We start from the raw sequence: 16127 nt of genomic DNA, 5'->3' as shown, positions 1-16127 counted from the left end.
TCTCCTCTCCAGGTGAGCACCCCCAGCTCTCCCAGCCTGGCTCCAGAGCAGAGGGGCTCCAGCCCTTGCAGCATCTCCCCCTCTGATCTCACTCCAGCAGCTCCAGGTTTCCTGATGTTGGGGACCCCCAGCCAGGGGTAGCTCTGCAGGTCGGGTCTCACCTGAGCGGGGCAGAGCAGCAGAACCCCCCCTCCTTTCCTGCTGCCCACACTGGGGGCTCAGCCCAGGGCAGGGGGAGTTTGGGGTCCAGCACACAGCCAAGGCATGGCCAGCCTTCACCCACCTGTCTTTTGCAGGGTTTCTACATACAGGAGCTCCTCCCCTAAATGAGGTAGTTTGGGTTCTTCTTGGACCACTGTTCATGTTCAATAAGTTGGGTTTTATAAACTGCAACCAGCTGTAGAGAAGAGAAAGCAGCAAGTGGCCAGTGAGGAAGGCAGAGGTGGACACCAGGGTGGGGGTAACTGCACAAGCTGCACAAGCATGGGCCGTGTTTTACAGTCACGGAAGAATCAGCTCTTTGACTTACACCAACACATCACTTAGCTGCTCTAGTTCCTTGAGGGCTCCTCAGGTATCATTCTGGTGACTTGAGTACTCATGGCCTCTCTGCTTCCTGGGCAGCTGGACTGGCTGAAGCAACAGAAGCTTTGCAGCTGCGGTTCAGCATGATTTGAACTCAGAGCACCAAGGTGTGTTGATAGTGGAGAGGAGCTGAGCCAACTTTGTGTCCTCCCCAAAATGCCATCGAAGTGGCAGCTCTTGGGCAGTGGTGGCTGCAGGAGGTGGGTGTGATTCAAGCAGCATAACACCTTCCAGCAGGTGTGGTGGGCACAGCAGCAGTGGGGGGAACCTGCCCGGGGGTGCCAGCCCTGCCCTCCCACTCAGCTTCAAACATGGCCAAGAGAAAGGGAAAAATGGCCTCAGAGAGGGTACATTGGTCACTCAGAGCGGCCAATTCCATGGGCAACAACCCTCCTGCCTTAGCAGCTTCTCCCATGGGAGCGGCCATGGCTGTGAGGGGGCTGAGGGCACCCAACGGGACCCTGCCCTGTCCCGGCCATGGCTGTGAGGGGGCTGAGGGCGCCCAGCGGGGCTCTGCCCTGTCCCTGCCATGGCTGTGAGGGGGCTGAGGGCTCTGCCCTGTCCCGGCCATGGCTGTGAGGGGGCTGAGGGCTCTGCCCTGTCCCTGCCATGGCTGTGAGGGGGCTGAGGGCTCCCAGTGAGACCCTGCCCTGTCCCTGCCATGGCTGTGAGGGGGCTGAGGGCTCCCAGCGGGGCTCTGCCCTGTCCCGGCCATGGCTGTGAGGGGGCTGAGGGCTCCCAGTGAGACCCTGCCCTGTCCCGGCCATGGCTGTGAGGGGGCTGAGGGCTCTGCCCTGTCCCGGCCATGGCTGTGAGGGGGCTGAGGGCTCTGCCCTGTCCCGGCCATGGCTGTGAGGGGGCTGAGGGCTCCCAGTGATACTCTGCCCTGTCCCGGCCATGGCTGTGAGGGGGCTGAGGGCTCTGCCCTGTCCCTGCCATGGCTGTGAGGGGGCTGAGGGCTCCCAGTGAGACCCTGCCCTGTCCCTGCCATGGCTGTGAGGGGGCTGAGGGCTCCCAGTGAGACCCTGCCCTGTCCCGGCCATGGCTGTGAGGGGGCTGAGGGCTCCCAGTGAGACCCTGCCCTGTCCCGGCCATCGCTGTGAGGGGGCTGAGGGCTCCCAGTGAGACCCTGCCCTGTCCCGGCCATGGCTGTGAGGGGCTGAGGGCTCCCAGTGAGACTCTACCCTGTTACAGCCATGGCTGTGAGGGGGCTGAGGGCTCCCAGTGAGACCCTGCCATGGCTGTGAGGGGGCTGAGGGCTCTGCCCTGTCCCTGCCATGGCTGTGAGGGGGCTGAGGGCTCCCAGTGAGACCCTGGCCTGTCCCTGCCATGGCTGTGAGGGGGCTAAGGGCTCCCAGCGGGGCTCTGCCCTGTTCCAGCCATGGCTGTGAGGGGGCTGAGGACTCCCAGCAGGACCCGGAGCCCAGACCGACCCCGCCGCCGCCGCAGCCTCGCTCAGCCGCCCGCTGCTCTCCAGAGCCAGGCCGGGCCCTGAGGCCGCCATCGCCGCCCTCGTGTGGGGACCACAAAACGACGGCCCCGGCCCGAACACCGGCTTCGTTCCCGGGCACCGGCCCCGGTCCCGGCGGCGGCGGAACCTTGTGGCGGCGGAACGCGCGGGCGCGGGGCGCGGTTTCCGTGCCGCGCCGGGCCGGCCCCGCCGCCATGGCCGCGGTGCCGGCGGAGCGGGAGCGGCCCCGGCGGCAGGAGGAGCGGGCCGGGGGCGCGAAGCGGCGGCGGCGGGAGGAGCCCCCTCAGGAGCCGCCGGAGAGGCCGGGAGACGCCCCGCGGGAGGCCCCGGCCGAGCCCGGGTACCTGGCGCTGGCCCGCAGGCTGCTGGCCGGCGGCGCCCCGGCCCGCCGCAGCCCGCCGCCCGCCCGGCCCGCCGCGGAGCCCGCGGGGGACGGAGCCGGAGATGGGGACGATCTGCTGGGGCAGCTGATCCGAGACCTGGTAGGGCTGCAGGGGCCGGGGGCGGCCCTGGGGCTGTGCCGGGGACAGGCCGGGCCCCCGGCGGGCAGGGCGGGCGCGGGGTCGCGGCGGGGCCGGTACCGGGGCACGGAGAGGGGCTCGGCTGAGGGGCGGCGAGCGAAGGGGACGTTGGATTTGTGTTCGTGTGTGCTTGCTTATAACCTCAGCTTCTGAATATAGGTCCTTTTACAAAGTTTTAACCCTTCCGAATCTGCTTGTCCTGTGTAATGGCACAGGGTGGGATTGTTGGGGTGTCCTGTGCAGGGTCGGGAGTTGGGCTCGGTGATCCTCGAGGGTCCCTTCCAACTCGAGATATGCTGTGACTCTATGAAATAATATCTTCTTTCCTCTTAAGGTTTTTGTTGTTTACTCAGGCAGGTGCAGTGATTAAGGATATCCTGCCTTATGACACAGCAGCGTAGTAAGAAAACAAGCTTTAATTCTTTAAATAAAGGAATTAATTTGGAAATAGTCTTAAATACAGTTCTGAACCACATAAAAGTTATTTTGGTAAATCCTCTAAATGCCATAGAGATGTTATTTACAGTATAGGAAAACTAGGGGGGAAACCCATTTTCTTGTTTCTCACTAACCTCACTATGACTAATTACTCTTTGCTTAAAAAAATTAAAAGGAACAGATTAAATTTCTGTCTGCAAGGCACAAATTAATCCATTTTACAGAATTAGTGCTCCATTAGCACACAGGAGCCCGAATCTGTCTCAGAGGGGCTGGTTGTATTTGAGTTTTGGACTCATTCCAGTAGACTTTTAGACAGACTGGTGCTGATTTAACATCCCTGCTTCCTTGTGCTGAGGACAAACTGCAGGAACTTTTGGGGTGTGGGAAGACCTGGCTCTGCCCCTAATGTTAGGATTGCATTGGAACGGCATCAGTATGAGTTTGTGCTCAAATCGGGATCATCCCCTCCCTGCTGGCACTTTCCTAACCCCATTCCTTTGCTTCTTTGTAGATCTCTTCTACAGCTACTCTTCATTTAAACTTGGACCCTTTGCAGCACCAAAGCAAAAAAAAAGGCACTTCTGGGCTTATTTGAAGCAGCTCAGTTTATAAAAAGCCTGTGTAGGTGTTTTTTTTGCTCTTTTCCCCTCCTTTCCTCGAGAGCACCGTTGGTGTTGAGCCTTGTGTCAGCACCGCTGTGCCTGAGCCCTCAGTCCTTGCAGTGAGCCCTCTGTGGGCATCCAGCCAGCCCAGGATCTGCTGCTTGGACACGAGTCAAGCCCGGTTTGGAAGCAGCACATCCGCGGTGCTGCCGTGCCTGAGCTCATAAGCCTGGAGCTAACAATCCTTGCCCAGTGGCTCCTGTGATTTGTTTGGGCAGCCTGTGGCTCCGGAGCGCATCCGCGGCTGCTGGAGCCGAGCGGGATCACATCTGGCCAGCTCGGAGCCTGCCGGCATGTGGCCGCCGAGAGCTTCCCGTTGTGTTTTCCTTGGGTGTCCCCGCTGGAGACGGGTGGGATTTACAGCACACGAAAGCAAAACAGATCCTGCGGATCCGCGGCGGGGAGCGGAGCCGGCGGCCCCGGCACGGGGCAGGGAAAAGGAGCTGCTTGTGCAGGGAAATTGGGGATGAGGGGCGAGGGCAGCAGCAGGTCTGGCTGCAGCTCCTGCTTTAAGTAACTTTAGAACAAGTGGAAGGTTCCAGTGTGTGTGCAGTGATATTTTGTTGCTAAAAGACCTGATGGGGAGCATTGCCCATGTTTGTGTTGTCTAAACACTTGCCTGGTGTAGAATATATTTTGGTTTAAAAACCACACCACCACATTATATTGGGATTTCCCTGAGTAACTGCTTTAAATAAACCCAGAATATCCCTTCTATTCTATTTTAGTACTGCAAATGTTCCAGATTTGCATGAGAAGCTATAGGAGAGACCTACAAAGAAACAAAGATACCAGGGTTAAGGAAGTGCCGAGAGACAAGAGATGATGCTGAGCTTCTGAAGGCAAACAGTGGAGATGGGTTTTAACTGAGCAGCTGATTTTGTATGTGAGGATTGATGGACAATGATCAGGAACACCTGGAGGGGGAGCAGAAACCAGAGGAAATACTGGAGAGCAAAACTGGTAACATAGAAATGGTCAGAATCAGCTGATTTAGCTCTTTCTCTATTACAGAATATAAAAATTTTGAATATCCAGACAGGATAAGAGCGAAGATAAATCTTGTTGTGATAACTGCAGAAAGAAGATGTAATAGTTATGTAATTAAACCAAACAAAATACATCTGGAAAAAAAAAATCTATGTATTGCATTTAGCTGTTAGCTTAAATGGATGGATTTAGCTTCAAATTTTTGTTTGAGATGTTCAGTTAGTTAAAGGAGGAACAGTTCATATTAAAAAAAAAACATTTTTATGTTAGTAATGAAAGAAACCAACATCATCTCCATTCAGTTTTATTTAAAATATTTGTTCATTTTCCCATCATATGGGATTGAAATCTTGCAGGTGAAATTAATAATGGGCATATATCTTCAAAGTGATCATTTATTGGGCGTTTTTGGCACTTTAGCCAAACTATTTTACTAGAACTTGTGTCTTGCCTTTCTCTGCCCCTTAAAGGGCTATGAAAAAAGGGAGGGGCAGAAAAACTGATGTTTTCCTGGAGCTGTGATGGACCTGAGGACACACCATTCCTTCTCCATACATGGTAACTTCTCCTGCTGTCAAACTGTGTGTTAAACCAGCCTCACCAATTATTTTCTTCTTTTTCCTTTCCAGAATGAAATCAATGAGGTTCCTTTTTTCGACGTGCAGCTGCCTTACGAGCTGGCACTGAAGATATTCCAGTACCTGGGCAAGGCTGAGCTGGGAAGGTGTGCTCAGGTGAGTGCTGCTGGCAGTTTGCTGCTCTGATAGCACTTAAAACTGGCAGAAATGGTGAAAAACCAGGCACCTCCACGTAGGCAAGTGGGGTGGTAGCCCAAGGAACTCAGCTGGTTGTGCTTTCACTCACAGGAGACAGTTCCAAAGCTGGATATTGAAAATGGAATGGTATATGAGCTGGATTTACAGCTGCACTTGAGCAGAGTTAAATAAAACATCTGTGGCTTGGGCAGCAGTGAAGCCTTAAAACTGAAAATAAATAGTGCAAAGATATTTTGATTTGAGTGAGTGTTCTGAAGCATTTTTGATTCAGGTCAGTGTCTTGCAGTATTTAGGACTCAGCACTTGGCAGTGGTAAGGGCATGGCAAGAGCTGCTTCTCTTAATTTCCAGCATGGGATTGAACCACAGACATTGCAGTAGTAACTTTTTGTCTGTAGTATTTCCATGTGAGGCTAAATTCTTAAATGACCCTAATTTCTTCCCCCTACTCTGCAAGGGATTTATATTTTTCTTTTCTGATATTTTCAGATAATGCTCTCAGCAGTCTGTACTCAGGCGTGGTCCTTAATTTACATGTAATTATAAACTGCCTGTCTCTTCCAGAACTTTACTGAAACACTCACTCTCACCTCATTCTACTCACTTATTCAGCCCCCAGTATTGGGCTTCTTTATTTTCTTTCTTCACCCACTGAATGATGAACCTCTTCTCTGAATGAGTCTTCAAAGCAAACTTAATTGGCAAGTGTTGATTACCCTGTGAAATCAAGTAGATACAATTGTAGATACAATTCCAGTTTCTCCTGTGGCCACTGTTTAGGGTTCCAGGCTGGTGGTCATTAACTCTTACATACAGAGCACATCTTGCAACCTCACAAAAATCCAACCAAAACCATTCTTTGTGTTACAGACAGTCTAGGGCATGGTTTGAGTGGAAGAGAAGAATGTTAATGTGTGAAAACTGAGAAGTGACAGACAGGGTCTGTTGAGGATGGTAAACTAAACTCTAACATTCTGCAAATGGCCCAGCTTTGAAAGGAAATTGGGCTTTTAATGTTCAGTGTGTGTTGTAGTGTTAAATGGCTACAAGTGGTTGTTGCTTAAATTTTTGACTTGCTAATGCCTTTTAGGAACAGGGACTATTTAAAGAAAATTAATTCCTCGTGCAGGGCTGCTCTTGCAGAGGGGAAAATTCTCTAGGATTGTTTTTTGGTGCTGTCCAGGACAGGGAAGCTTTCAGATATGCTCAAGTTTCTGTCCCTTGGGTAGAGATATGCCATCAGTAAAGGCCACAGCCCATGACATGGAACAGGGTTGCATTTTTGAAGTGGATTAGTTTAAGGTTATTCTTTCACTCTCTTTTCCCCCCTCCTTAGGCATGATCGCTTTACCTCATGGCGTAGTAAAAAGATTGGCTGCTGTAAGGCTGCTCCTTTTCCCTGTGCTTAGGGCTGCACTGGATTTCTCTCTCCTTCACTTTGCTTTTTAGCTTGAACCCGTTCTCTTGAGATGTGTTTTAACACAGACAATTTTCCACATTTCTCATTCTCCTCTTCCCAAGTCACTGTTCCTTTGTGGCAGCTGACAGGTAGCTGAGCAAGTGCCCAGTGTTTCACAGGGCTTTCCCAATCAGATGAATATGCAGTGCAGAGCTGGCTTCTTTTTAAGTGTTCAAATAAAAAGCAGAGTCATAAAAATAAATAGCATTTTCATTTTTCTCTTGGTGGTTTTGTTTTTGAAGGGGGGGAGCCCTCTTCTGTTCCATGGAAAACCCTGCTGCTTTATGGTGTTATCCTAGAAAGGTTTTTTTTTTATTAAGGTGCCTTGGGATTTCAGTGAGATTGGGCCAGTTGGTGGAATTGGCATCATGATCCATGTGAGTGCCTTTGGAGAAAACCTGTCTGCTTAGTTCTTCATGCCAAATTGGTAACCAGCTAACAGGAAAGGAGCCTGACTGCAGAGCCTCTCTGAGATTTAATCACACCACAGACTGTCTGGAGAACTTTAATTTCACCTTGTTATTTCTCTCTCCCTCGCTCCCCCACAGCTTTTCTTTGATTTTTGGAGCTAGTACTGTAAACCACAACCTGTCTGTGTGGCACTGAAAATATAAAAGTCTGTAAATGAGTGTCCTCAGTGCCTGAGCTCTGCTGGGTCTGCAGTAGGGGGGTGACATTCAGTAGCATCCACCAGACCAGTCCCTGTGGATATCCCACATTTGGAATTCAAAGAGAAAACTATCCAGGGCTTCATGTAGCACAGAACAGGCCTGGGTAATGCAGAATTTTGCCCTGTGAGGACTTTCTGATTGAGTTCAGACCATTGGCAGAAATATCTGTGCCATGAGTGACTCTCCTGTGACTGTGAGTAGGTTTGGGATCAGTCACTCCTTCCTCCTGGTCAGGATGTAGAGGGAAAGGAAAATCAATGCCTTGGGACACCACAGATGTGACAAAGTGAAATGTCCTTGTGTGATTTGGGGCTGATACTGTAGATACATTAATTTTACCCATGGCTTGGGCACCTGGCCTTTATGGCTCAGCTTGGTGATGAAGGGATGTTTGAATTCAGCAGCACTGAATTTTGGCAGTTTTGTTTCTGAGCAGATCAGTGGGAAATTCCCTTGACCTGTTAGATTTTCATCTTAGAAAAGGTTTAGAAGTGTTTACCAGCATAGGAATTGTGTATGTATCTAGGGCAAGGGAGAGTGTTTCTAGGAATTTAGAAATGAATTGTCATGCATAAATCAAGAATTTCAGCTGCTTGCCTCCAGGGCGTCTGGGATTGTTAAACTGTTGAGGCTTTAATGTTTATACATTTATAAAAAGAAAATGGAATGTGGTTTTTTGAGCATGGTTTTGCATCAAGGTTGTTTATGGGTAAAAGCCATCATCCATCCTCTTTGTGATTCCCAGAGAGTGCAGAGAAATGGATGGATAAGGATATCCCTGCCCTGGGCTGAGCCCCCAGCAGGGGCTGCAGGAAAGGAGGGGGGGATTCTGCCCCTCTGCCCCACTCAGATGAGACCCCACCTGCAGAGATACCCCCAGCTCTGGGATCCCCAACATCAGAAGATCTGCAGCTGTTGGAGTGAGACCAGAGGAGGAGATGCTGCAAGGGCTGGAGCCCCTCTGCTCTGGAGCCAGGCTGGGAGAGCTGGGGGTGCTCACCTGGAGAGGAGAAGGCTCCAGGGAGAGCTCAGAGCCCCTTGCAGGGCCTGAAGGGGTTCCAGAATAGCTGGAGAGGGACTGGGGACAAGGGATGGAGGGACAGGACACAGGGAATGGCAGGCTGGATGGGCTATAGGGGAGGAATTGCTCCCTGTAAGCACAGATTGAAGCTGTGGCTGCCCCTGGATCCCTGGAAGTGTTCTAGGCCAGGTTGGTGGGGGCTTGGAGCAGCCTGGGACAATGGAAGGTGTTCCTGCCCGTGGCAGGGGTGGCACTGGGTGGTCTTTAAGGTCCTTCCCAGGCCAAACCATTTTGTGGTCAGGGCTGTGAACAGAAAAGATGAGCAGCTTCCATCAGAATGGCTTTGGATTAAACACTTGGCACTATTTTTTGTACCGAGCTCAAAGTCCAGCTAGTTCTAATTGAGGCCCCTGGTCCCAGCAAATGAGCCTTGACTCTGCCTTTGTGTGTCTGGGGAAGAAAATAAACCTAGTGAAATAAAACCCATTATCAGATGCAGAGGGATGAATAAACCTTCATTAGGATTTGAGCCAGTTGATTTAGATGGGATTAGAAGAAATTTTGGATTTGATGGAAGAGGTGGGGTTTTTTTAGGGGGAAAAATATCCCCCAGAGGCAAAACCAAATAGCAAAGCCTATGTCAGCAAAAGCCTTTGAAGTCCTTCAGAACATTATTACTTGCTGAACTATAAAATATAAAACTGTCCCTCTGTGGAGCTCAGGGGAACCCAAACTTTCTTTGCTGAGAACAGTTGTAAAAAGATAATAGGAACACTAAAGACAAAATTAAATTCAGCACTCCAAATCTATAAACAAGTCTGTAAGATGTTGTCATTGATCCTTGCTGGAGTTTCTGTGCAGTTTAGATTTGGAAACAGTTTTAACAAGAGCTTTGCACATCTCAGCTCCTCTTCAGCACCCAGCATTGGGGTGCAGGTAAATAAAGCCACAATGCCCTGGCTTTTGGGGCCTCACCTGAAACTCCAAGTCAAGCAGATCTAATAAAGCTGACTTGAAGCCAATGGCTGGTTTTAATGCTGCAGCTCACAGTGGTGCTGTAAAGTGAAATGCTTGAGACTCTTTATTAGTGATTTCGTGCAGCTGAGCCTCGCTCAGTGGGGTTTTACAAGGGATTGGCATGCGAGTTTGGGGCTGTAAGAAAAGGCTGGGTTAGGGACCCTTTGGAAATTCAGGCTTGTAAAGCAGCAGGGTTTGCTGTAATTTGATTGAAAAAAAAATCAGGATAGGATAGGATCTTTATTCCCCCTGAAAGTTGAAAAGGCAGTTGAAATTTTATGTAGCTCCCCCCCCTTTTTTTTTGTTTTACTGTCTTTGTAAAATGCCTTTAAGACCTCGAAACTTGAAAGGTCTGTGCAATATTGTCTGTTTTGGCAGAGTGAAAGGTGTGTGTTTATTTTTGATTTTTCTTTTGGAAAGCAAGGCAAAAGCTGGCCTGGTTTGGCTGTGCTTCCCTGTGTGTGTGCTCAGCCTGTCCCTGTCAGGAAAATGTGCTGCTGTTTGGGGAGGGGGCAGAGGTTCTGCCTGGGGAGCTCCACTCCTGCACCACAGCTGCTCTTTTGGTGTGTCAGCAGAAAGCTGCTTTGGGGTTTTTTTTTTGTATTCTTGGAGCAATAACACTGATATTTATCCTACTTTAAAATCAAATTGAGAGCAAATTTCCAATGGTTTGGATTTGGGATTGCCTCTCTTTGGTGCTTTTGAAGTTGCTGAGTGTGTCCCTCTAGGGACAGGAGCACTGAGCACTTTGATTCCAGTGTGCTGTGTGTTGCTGGAGAAGCCTCAGTGCTGGTTCTGTCATTTCAGGGCATTATTCCTGCCCTGTTGTTTCCTTTGTCAGAGGATGGAAGGGGATTGTCTCCCTCTGCCAGTTTGCACTGAGGTTTCTGTGTGATTCAGAATGTTCAGTTTGCTGCATTAGGGTATTCCTATTTGAGCACTGCTTTTCTTTGTAGGTCTCAAACCTTAAAAACACTTGCAGGTTACTCAGATTACCCCTTCTTTCATCATATTAAACATTTTTTGTGTGTGTGACTATGGAAAAAAATGGCAAATAAATATAAAGAGATAGTCCTGGGAGAGTTTGTGTCCATGGTAGGCTTGGATTCTTGGCATAATCTGGGGACTGAAATGAACATTAGATGCTTAATTGTAACTTACTAAAAATGATGTCAGTCTCAGAAGGTTCTTTTAATCTTTTTAGAACCAGAGCACAATTGATTGCTGCTTTCACCAGTCGTGGCTTTCATTGGTTACGTCTGTTTTTTTAAATTAAGAATTACTGAGGGGAAAAAAAAGCTACTTAAGTTGGCTCTTACCTCTTGAATCTTTCATTCTGAGCCCACAATTGATTGTGATGAAGCTGTTCTCTGTGGAATGGGCAGCAACTTGAGGCTGCTTGAAAAACTTAATAATTCATTCCTATTTATGCATACTGTAATACAATAGGTTATAAATCACTAATGTCATACCCCTAATCAGGCATTGTCAGTGGGACTTCAGAGATATGGTGCTGTGATCTGAGAGGGTTTCTTAGCTACAAATATGAAAATGTATTCATATTTTTGCTCTAAGCTCACAATTCTCTCTTAATTGTTTTCTTGCTGTTTTTCCTGTCAAAATTTTCCGATCACTGATACTTCAGGTTGACAGTGTGGCCACTAAACTGCTGTTCACGTTATGTGGAATTTTAGTAGAGTATAAACTCAGTTATTTCCTGAAGAAACCACAGAAAGCAAGCCTTTTCTTAAAAGTCTGGGGGTTTTATACACTCAGGTATATAAAGATTGAACAAAGATATTTGTTTAAGTAAGACTTTCATCTTAGTACAGACCTGTATTAATTTATATCTTTGTATTTCTATAATTTCTAATATTTCTATAATATAAAATACTATTTAGTAGATTATATTAAATATATTTTTTCCTTATCCATTTATGAGAGATCCATATATAAACATTGATTCCTAGGTCAGCAGGACGTGGAAAATCCTGGCAGAAGACGAAGTGCTGTGGTACCGGCTGTGCCAGGAGGAGGGATACCTGTTGGACATGAGCATCTCTGACCATTCCTGCTGGAAGCTTGCCCTCAAAAACTGCAGAGCCAGAGAGCACATGCTGAAAACCAACTGGAAGGTGACAGGGAATTTCCTTAGAGAAATGGGGAAAAACGGGAACATGGTTTGACAAGTGGGAGAGGAGAGCTGGTGTTGTGTTCTGCAGCTCCTCTTTCCCAGCTGAAAGCTGCTGTGGTGGGAGTTGGGATAGATGTGTCTTCTCTCAGCAGCAAAGCTGGGAGTTTGGCAGCAGCAGGTTTGGGTGTCTGGAGGGATGGGAAGACCAAGGCGTGTGTCTCTCTGCAGAATCGCGTGGGTGCCGTGAGCCAGCTGCACTACGAGCCCGGCCGGGTCCTGTGCGACGCGCACTGCTGCGACGGCGTGGTCATGGCCGGGTGAGCACGGCTGGCACTGCCCTCTGCAGCTGCAGCGGGTCTGCAGTGCCCCCTGCACCTCCCCCTGAGTGTGTAATGCCCCCTGCACCTCCCACGGAGTGTGTAATGCCCCCTGCATCTTCATAGAGTGTGTGCATCTTCCACCGAGTGTGTAATATCCTCTGCACCTTCCCCTGAGTGTGTAATGCCCTCTGCACCTCCCCCTGAGTGTGTAATGCCCCCTGCACCTCCCCCTGAGTGTGTAATGCCCTCTGCACCTCCCCCTGAGTGTGTAATGCCCCCTGCACCTCCCCCTGAGTGTGTAATGCCCTCTGCACCTCCCCCTGAGTGTGTAATGCCCCCTGCACCTCCCCCTGAGTGTGTAATGCCCTCTGCACCTCCCCCTGAGTGTGTAATGCCCTCTGCACCTCCCCCTGAGTGTGTAATGCCCTCTGCGCCTCCCCCTGAGTGTGTAATGCCCTCTGCATCTTCATAGAGTGTGTGCACCTTCCACTGAGTGTGTAATGCCCCCTGCACCTCCCACTGAGTGTGTAATGCCCCCTGCACCTCCCACTGAGTGTGTAATGCCCTCTGCATCTTCATAGAGTGTGTGCACCTTCCACTGAGTGTGTAATACCCTCTGCACCTCCCCCTGAGTGTGTAATACCCTCTGCACCTCCCACTGAGTGTGTAATGCCCTCTGCAGCTCCCACAGAGTGTGTAATACCCTCTGCATCTTCATAGAGTGTGTAATGCCCCCTGCACCTCCCCCTGAGTGTGTAATGGCCTCTGCATCTTCATAGAGTGTGTGCACCTTCCACCGAGTGTGTAATGCCCTCTGCATCTTCATAGAGTGTGTAATGCCCCCTGCACCTCCCCCTGAGTGTGTAATGCCCTCTGCAGCTCCCACTGAGTGTGTAATGCCCTCTGCACCTCCCACTGAGTGTGTAATGCCCTCTGCACCTCCCACTGAGTGTGTAATGCCCTCTGCAGCTCCCACTGAGTGTGTAATGCCCCCTGCACCTCCCCCTGAGTGTGTAATGCCCTCTGCAGCTCCCACTGAGTGTGTAATGCCCTCTGCACCTCCCACTGAGTGTGTAATGCCCTCTGCACCTCCCCCGAGTGTGTAATGCCCCCTGCACCTCCCACTGAGTGTGTAATGCCCTCTGCACCTCCCCCTGAGTGTGTAATGCCCTCTGCAGCTTCATAGTGTGTGCACCTTCCACCGAGTGCGTAATACCCTCTGCATCTTCACAGAGTGTGTAATGCCCTCTGCACCTCCCACTGAGTGTGTAATGCCCTCTGCAGCTGCAGTGGGGTCTGCAGTGCCCCCTGCATCTCCCCCTGAGTGTGTAATGCCCCCTGCATCTCCCACTGAGTGTGTAATGCCCTCTGCATCTTCATAGAGTGTGTAATGTCCTCTGCATCTTCATAGAGTGTGTGCACCTTCCACCGAGTGTGTAATACCCTCTGCATCTTCATAGAGTGTGTAATGCCCTCTGCATCTTCATAGAGTGTGTAATGCCCTCTGCAGCTGCAGTGGGGTCTGCAGTGCCCCCTGCACCTCCCACCGAGTGTGTAATGCCCTCTGCAGCTCCCACGGAGTGTGTAATACCCTCTGCAGCTGCAGCAGGCTCTGTAGTGCCCACTGCACCTTCCATAGCGTGTGTAATTCCCACTCCATCTTTTATAGTGTGTGTAACGCCCACTCTACCTTTACCAGGCTGTGTAATGCCCACTCCATCCTCTGCGGAGTGTGTAATGCCCACTTCATGTATTACAGAACATGTAACATCCATTGCACCTGCAACAGTGCATAGTGCTACTCCGTCCTTACCAGAGTGTGTAATAATTCCCACTCCACCTTTTATAGAGTGCATAATGTTTACCAGAGTGTCTAATGCCCAGTCCATTGTTCATAGTGTGTGTAGTGCCCACTCTACCAGGCTGTGTAATGCCCACTCCTATAGAGTAATGCCACACTTCTATAGAGTGTGTAATGCTCATTTTATCTTCACCAGAGTGTGTAATCCCCACTTCACCTTTAACAGAGTGTGTAAAGCTTGCTCCATCCTTACCAGGCTGTGTAATACTCCCTCCACCTCTACCAGGCTGTGCAATGCTCACTCCATCTTTACCAGTCTGTGTAGGGCTCACTCCACCTTCACCATCTGAAATCTCAGGTGCTTGTTTTAATAAATTCAAAAGCAGCACCTGTTTGAAGCATAAGAATAGATTCACCTGCAGTTCCTGAGACAGGCTGTCCTTAAGTGGTTGATAAGGATGTTTATCTACAATTTACCTCAGCAGGTCAAATTTTTATGGAACTATTCAAAGGTTATCTCATGTATAAGTAGTTCCTATAAAACCTCAGGTGCTTTCTGATGAACTCCATCTATTGTTTTGCTGTGGAAGCGCCCAGAATGTATTAAACATTTTACACATCTACTGAAAAAAAAACCCCTTCTTTGTGTTTTTTCATAAAAATCTCTTCATCACAAGGGTATTTTGTCACAGTACAAAAATAACTTTAGAAGTACTGTTACTTTTCTCCATTCTTACTTAAAAGACAACCTGGGAGGAAAATAACCCACTCAGAATAGATAAACTTCTCTTTTCCTAATATAGAAGTTTTCTGGACCGTGGTTTAATGTTAGCTATTTATATGGCTTATACTCTTAAATACAATTTTAAGAGTCCTACAAATTTTTAGAAGAGGTTACAGTCATTCTCCCAGTAAGTGTGAGGCTTTACTGTGTTCTGTTTGAATTTCACAGGTTCAGTAATTAGTAACCCTCCAGAAATGACATAAATAAATAAAAATTATGATATCCTGGGGAGCTGGGACATTGTCCTTGACATACCAGAGTTCAATGTTTTATGGTAACACTTCATGTTAATGGTGTGGGACTGAGAAAACTGCTTCTAAAATACTTCAAAATTTACAGACTGGTTATAAGAAAGATGCCTGGAACATTCCAATTCATGGAAATGCTTTCGAGTGGTCTTGGACAGCTGAGAGCAGGACTATGAACTATCAGACAGCAAACCCAGTTGTCTCCACGCTGCTGCCAAAACCTCCGGCTCTTCTTTTCCTTCATTTTCTCCACTGTATTTATATCCAAACGTGCAGTAGATAGGAGTTATGCAGATTAAATTACATTTCTGAAGTATTAATAAACAAAGGTTACGAATCCTTCATATTAAGCTCAAATAGTCCATATGTTGACTTAGTGTATTAGAGAAGTTGGGTTCTGACAGTTGCACACACTCTTTTCATGTTTGTTCTCCAGTATCTCCTGATTCTCTTGGTGAATTTACATCAGGAATGTGATACAATTAAATAATTCAGGTTCCTGAAAATAGATGAGCAGGTAAGAGACCACTGAGGGAAATTTGGATGTGTGTATCCTTTAGAAAAAATGATGTTCACTTAAATGACTTTCCAGTAATTGCTCTGAAAAATGAATTATCTCTTTATGAAGCTGTGAGAATGTGTTTGATAAAACAACATGAGGAAATTAGAACTCAGCTGTTTGAATTTACCTGGTTAGTAGATGAAGCGCTTAGAGTATTAGAACACAAAAATTATGTTGTCCTTTGCTGTTTACTGCTTGTTCTTCCCTCTGCTTTGTCTCTTAAATTGGTAAATGGTAAATATCAAACAAGGGAGACTTCAAGTTATAACTAAAACTTCAAAGGGCATCAGCAAATTGTGCAGAGAAATACTTTATTTGCATTTGGTAAGAATTTAGGATATTGAGGAATTTGTTGGGGTTTTGTTGTTTGCTGTGTTTATATTTTTAAAATCCAACCATAACCCTCCCCTGTCTCTCCCAGCTTATAAAATTGAACTTAATGGCATTGTGCTTTCAAATTTGTCATGAAAGTGTAATGAATCTGGTGATCAATAGCAAACTGTTGTGTTCTTTCAGTACTGAAGAAGTAATTTAATAGCTGAGGTTTACAAAGTCAATTCTCCTCTCAGTATAAATATCAATTATCTGTTACATTTAATGATTCTCTCTCCTGTTTCACAAACACTTGTGTGTTCAGCTTTGCATGGGAATAATCAGTGATTACA

At 48.2% G+C, this 16127-nt stretch overlaps 1 protein-coding gene and 1 long non-coding RNA gene across 3 annotated transcripts in view; one reads left to right on the top strand and one right to left on the bottom strand.

Moving 5' to 3' along the window:
- The first annotated feature begins 2191 nt into the window (after positions 1 to 2191).
- FBXW8 (F-box and WD repeat domain containing 8) overlaps positions 2192 to 16127 on the top strand; it is a 58273-nt gene continuing 44337 nt past the window's right edge. The window contains exons 1-4 of the mRNA XM_030285899.4: positions 2192 to 2538; positions 5300 to 5404; positions 11584 to 11748; positions 11976 to 12064. Coding sequence (XP_030141759.4) covers positions 2251 to 2538; positions 5300 to 5404; positions 11584 to 11748; positions 11976 to 12064 — 647 coding nt within the window. The 5' untranslated portion in view covers positions 2192 to 2250. The remainder of the gene's footprint in view (positions 2539 to 5299; positions 5405 to 11583; positions 11749 to 11975; positions 12065 to 16127) is intronic.
- LOC121470783 (uncharacterized) lies at positions 12033 to 13822 on the bottom strand. 2 transcript variants are annotated; one of them, XR_012058400.1, is made up of 3 exons: positions 13698 to 13822; positions 12262 to 12471; positions 12033 to 12152 (listed from the first exon to the last, which is right to left on the bottom strand). It is a non-coding gene; the product is annotated as an uncharacterized lncRNA (long non-coding RNA). The 2 variants fall into 2 exon arrangements; XR_012058399.1 differs by lacking the exons at positions 12262 to 12471; positions 13698 to 13822 and adding exons at positions 12917 to 13215; positions 13322 to 13441.

The sequence above is a fragment of the Taeniopygia guttata genome, chromosome 15 (assembly GCF_048771995.1).
Source record: "Taeniopygia guttata chromosome 15, bTaeGut7.mat, whole genome shotgun sequence".
Taxonomy (NCBI): Eukaryota; Metazoa; Chordata; class Aves; order Passeriformes; family Estrildidae; genus Taeniopygia; species Taeniopygia guttata.
The sequence above is the reverse complement of the archived record's forward strand: the minus strand, read 5'-3'. Positions and strand labels throughout refer to the sequence as shown.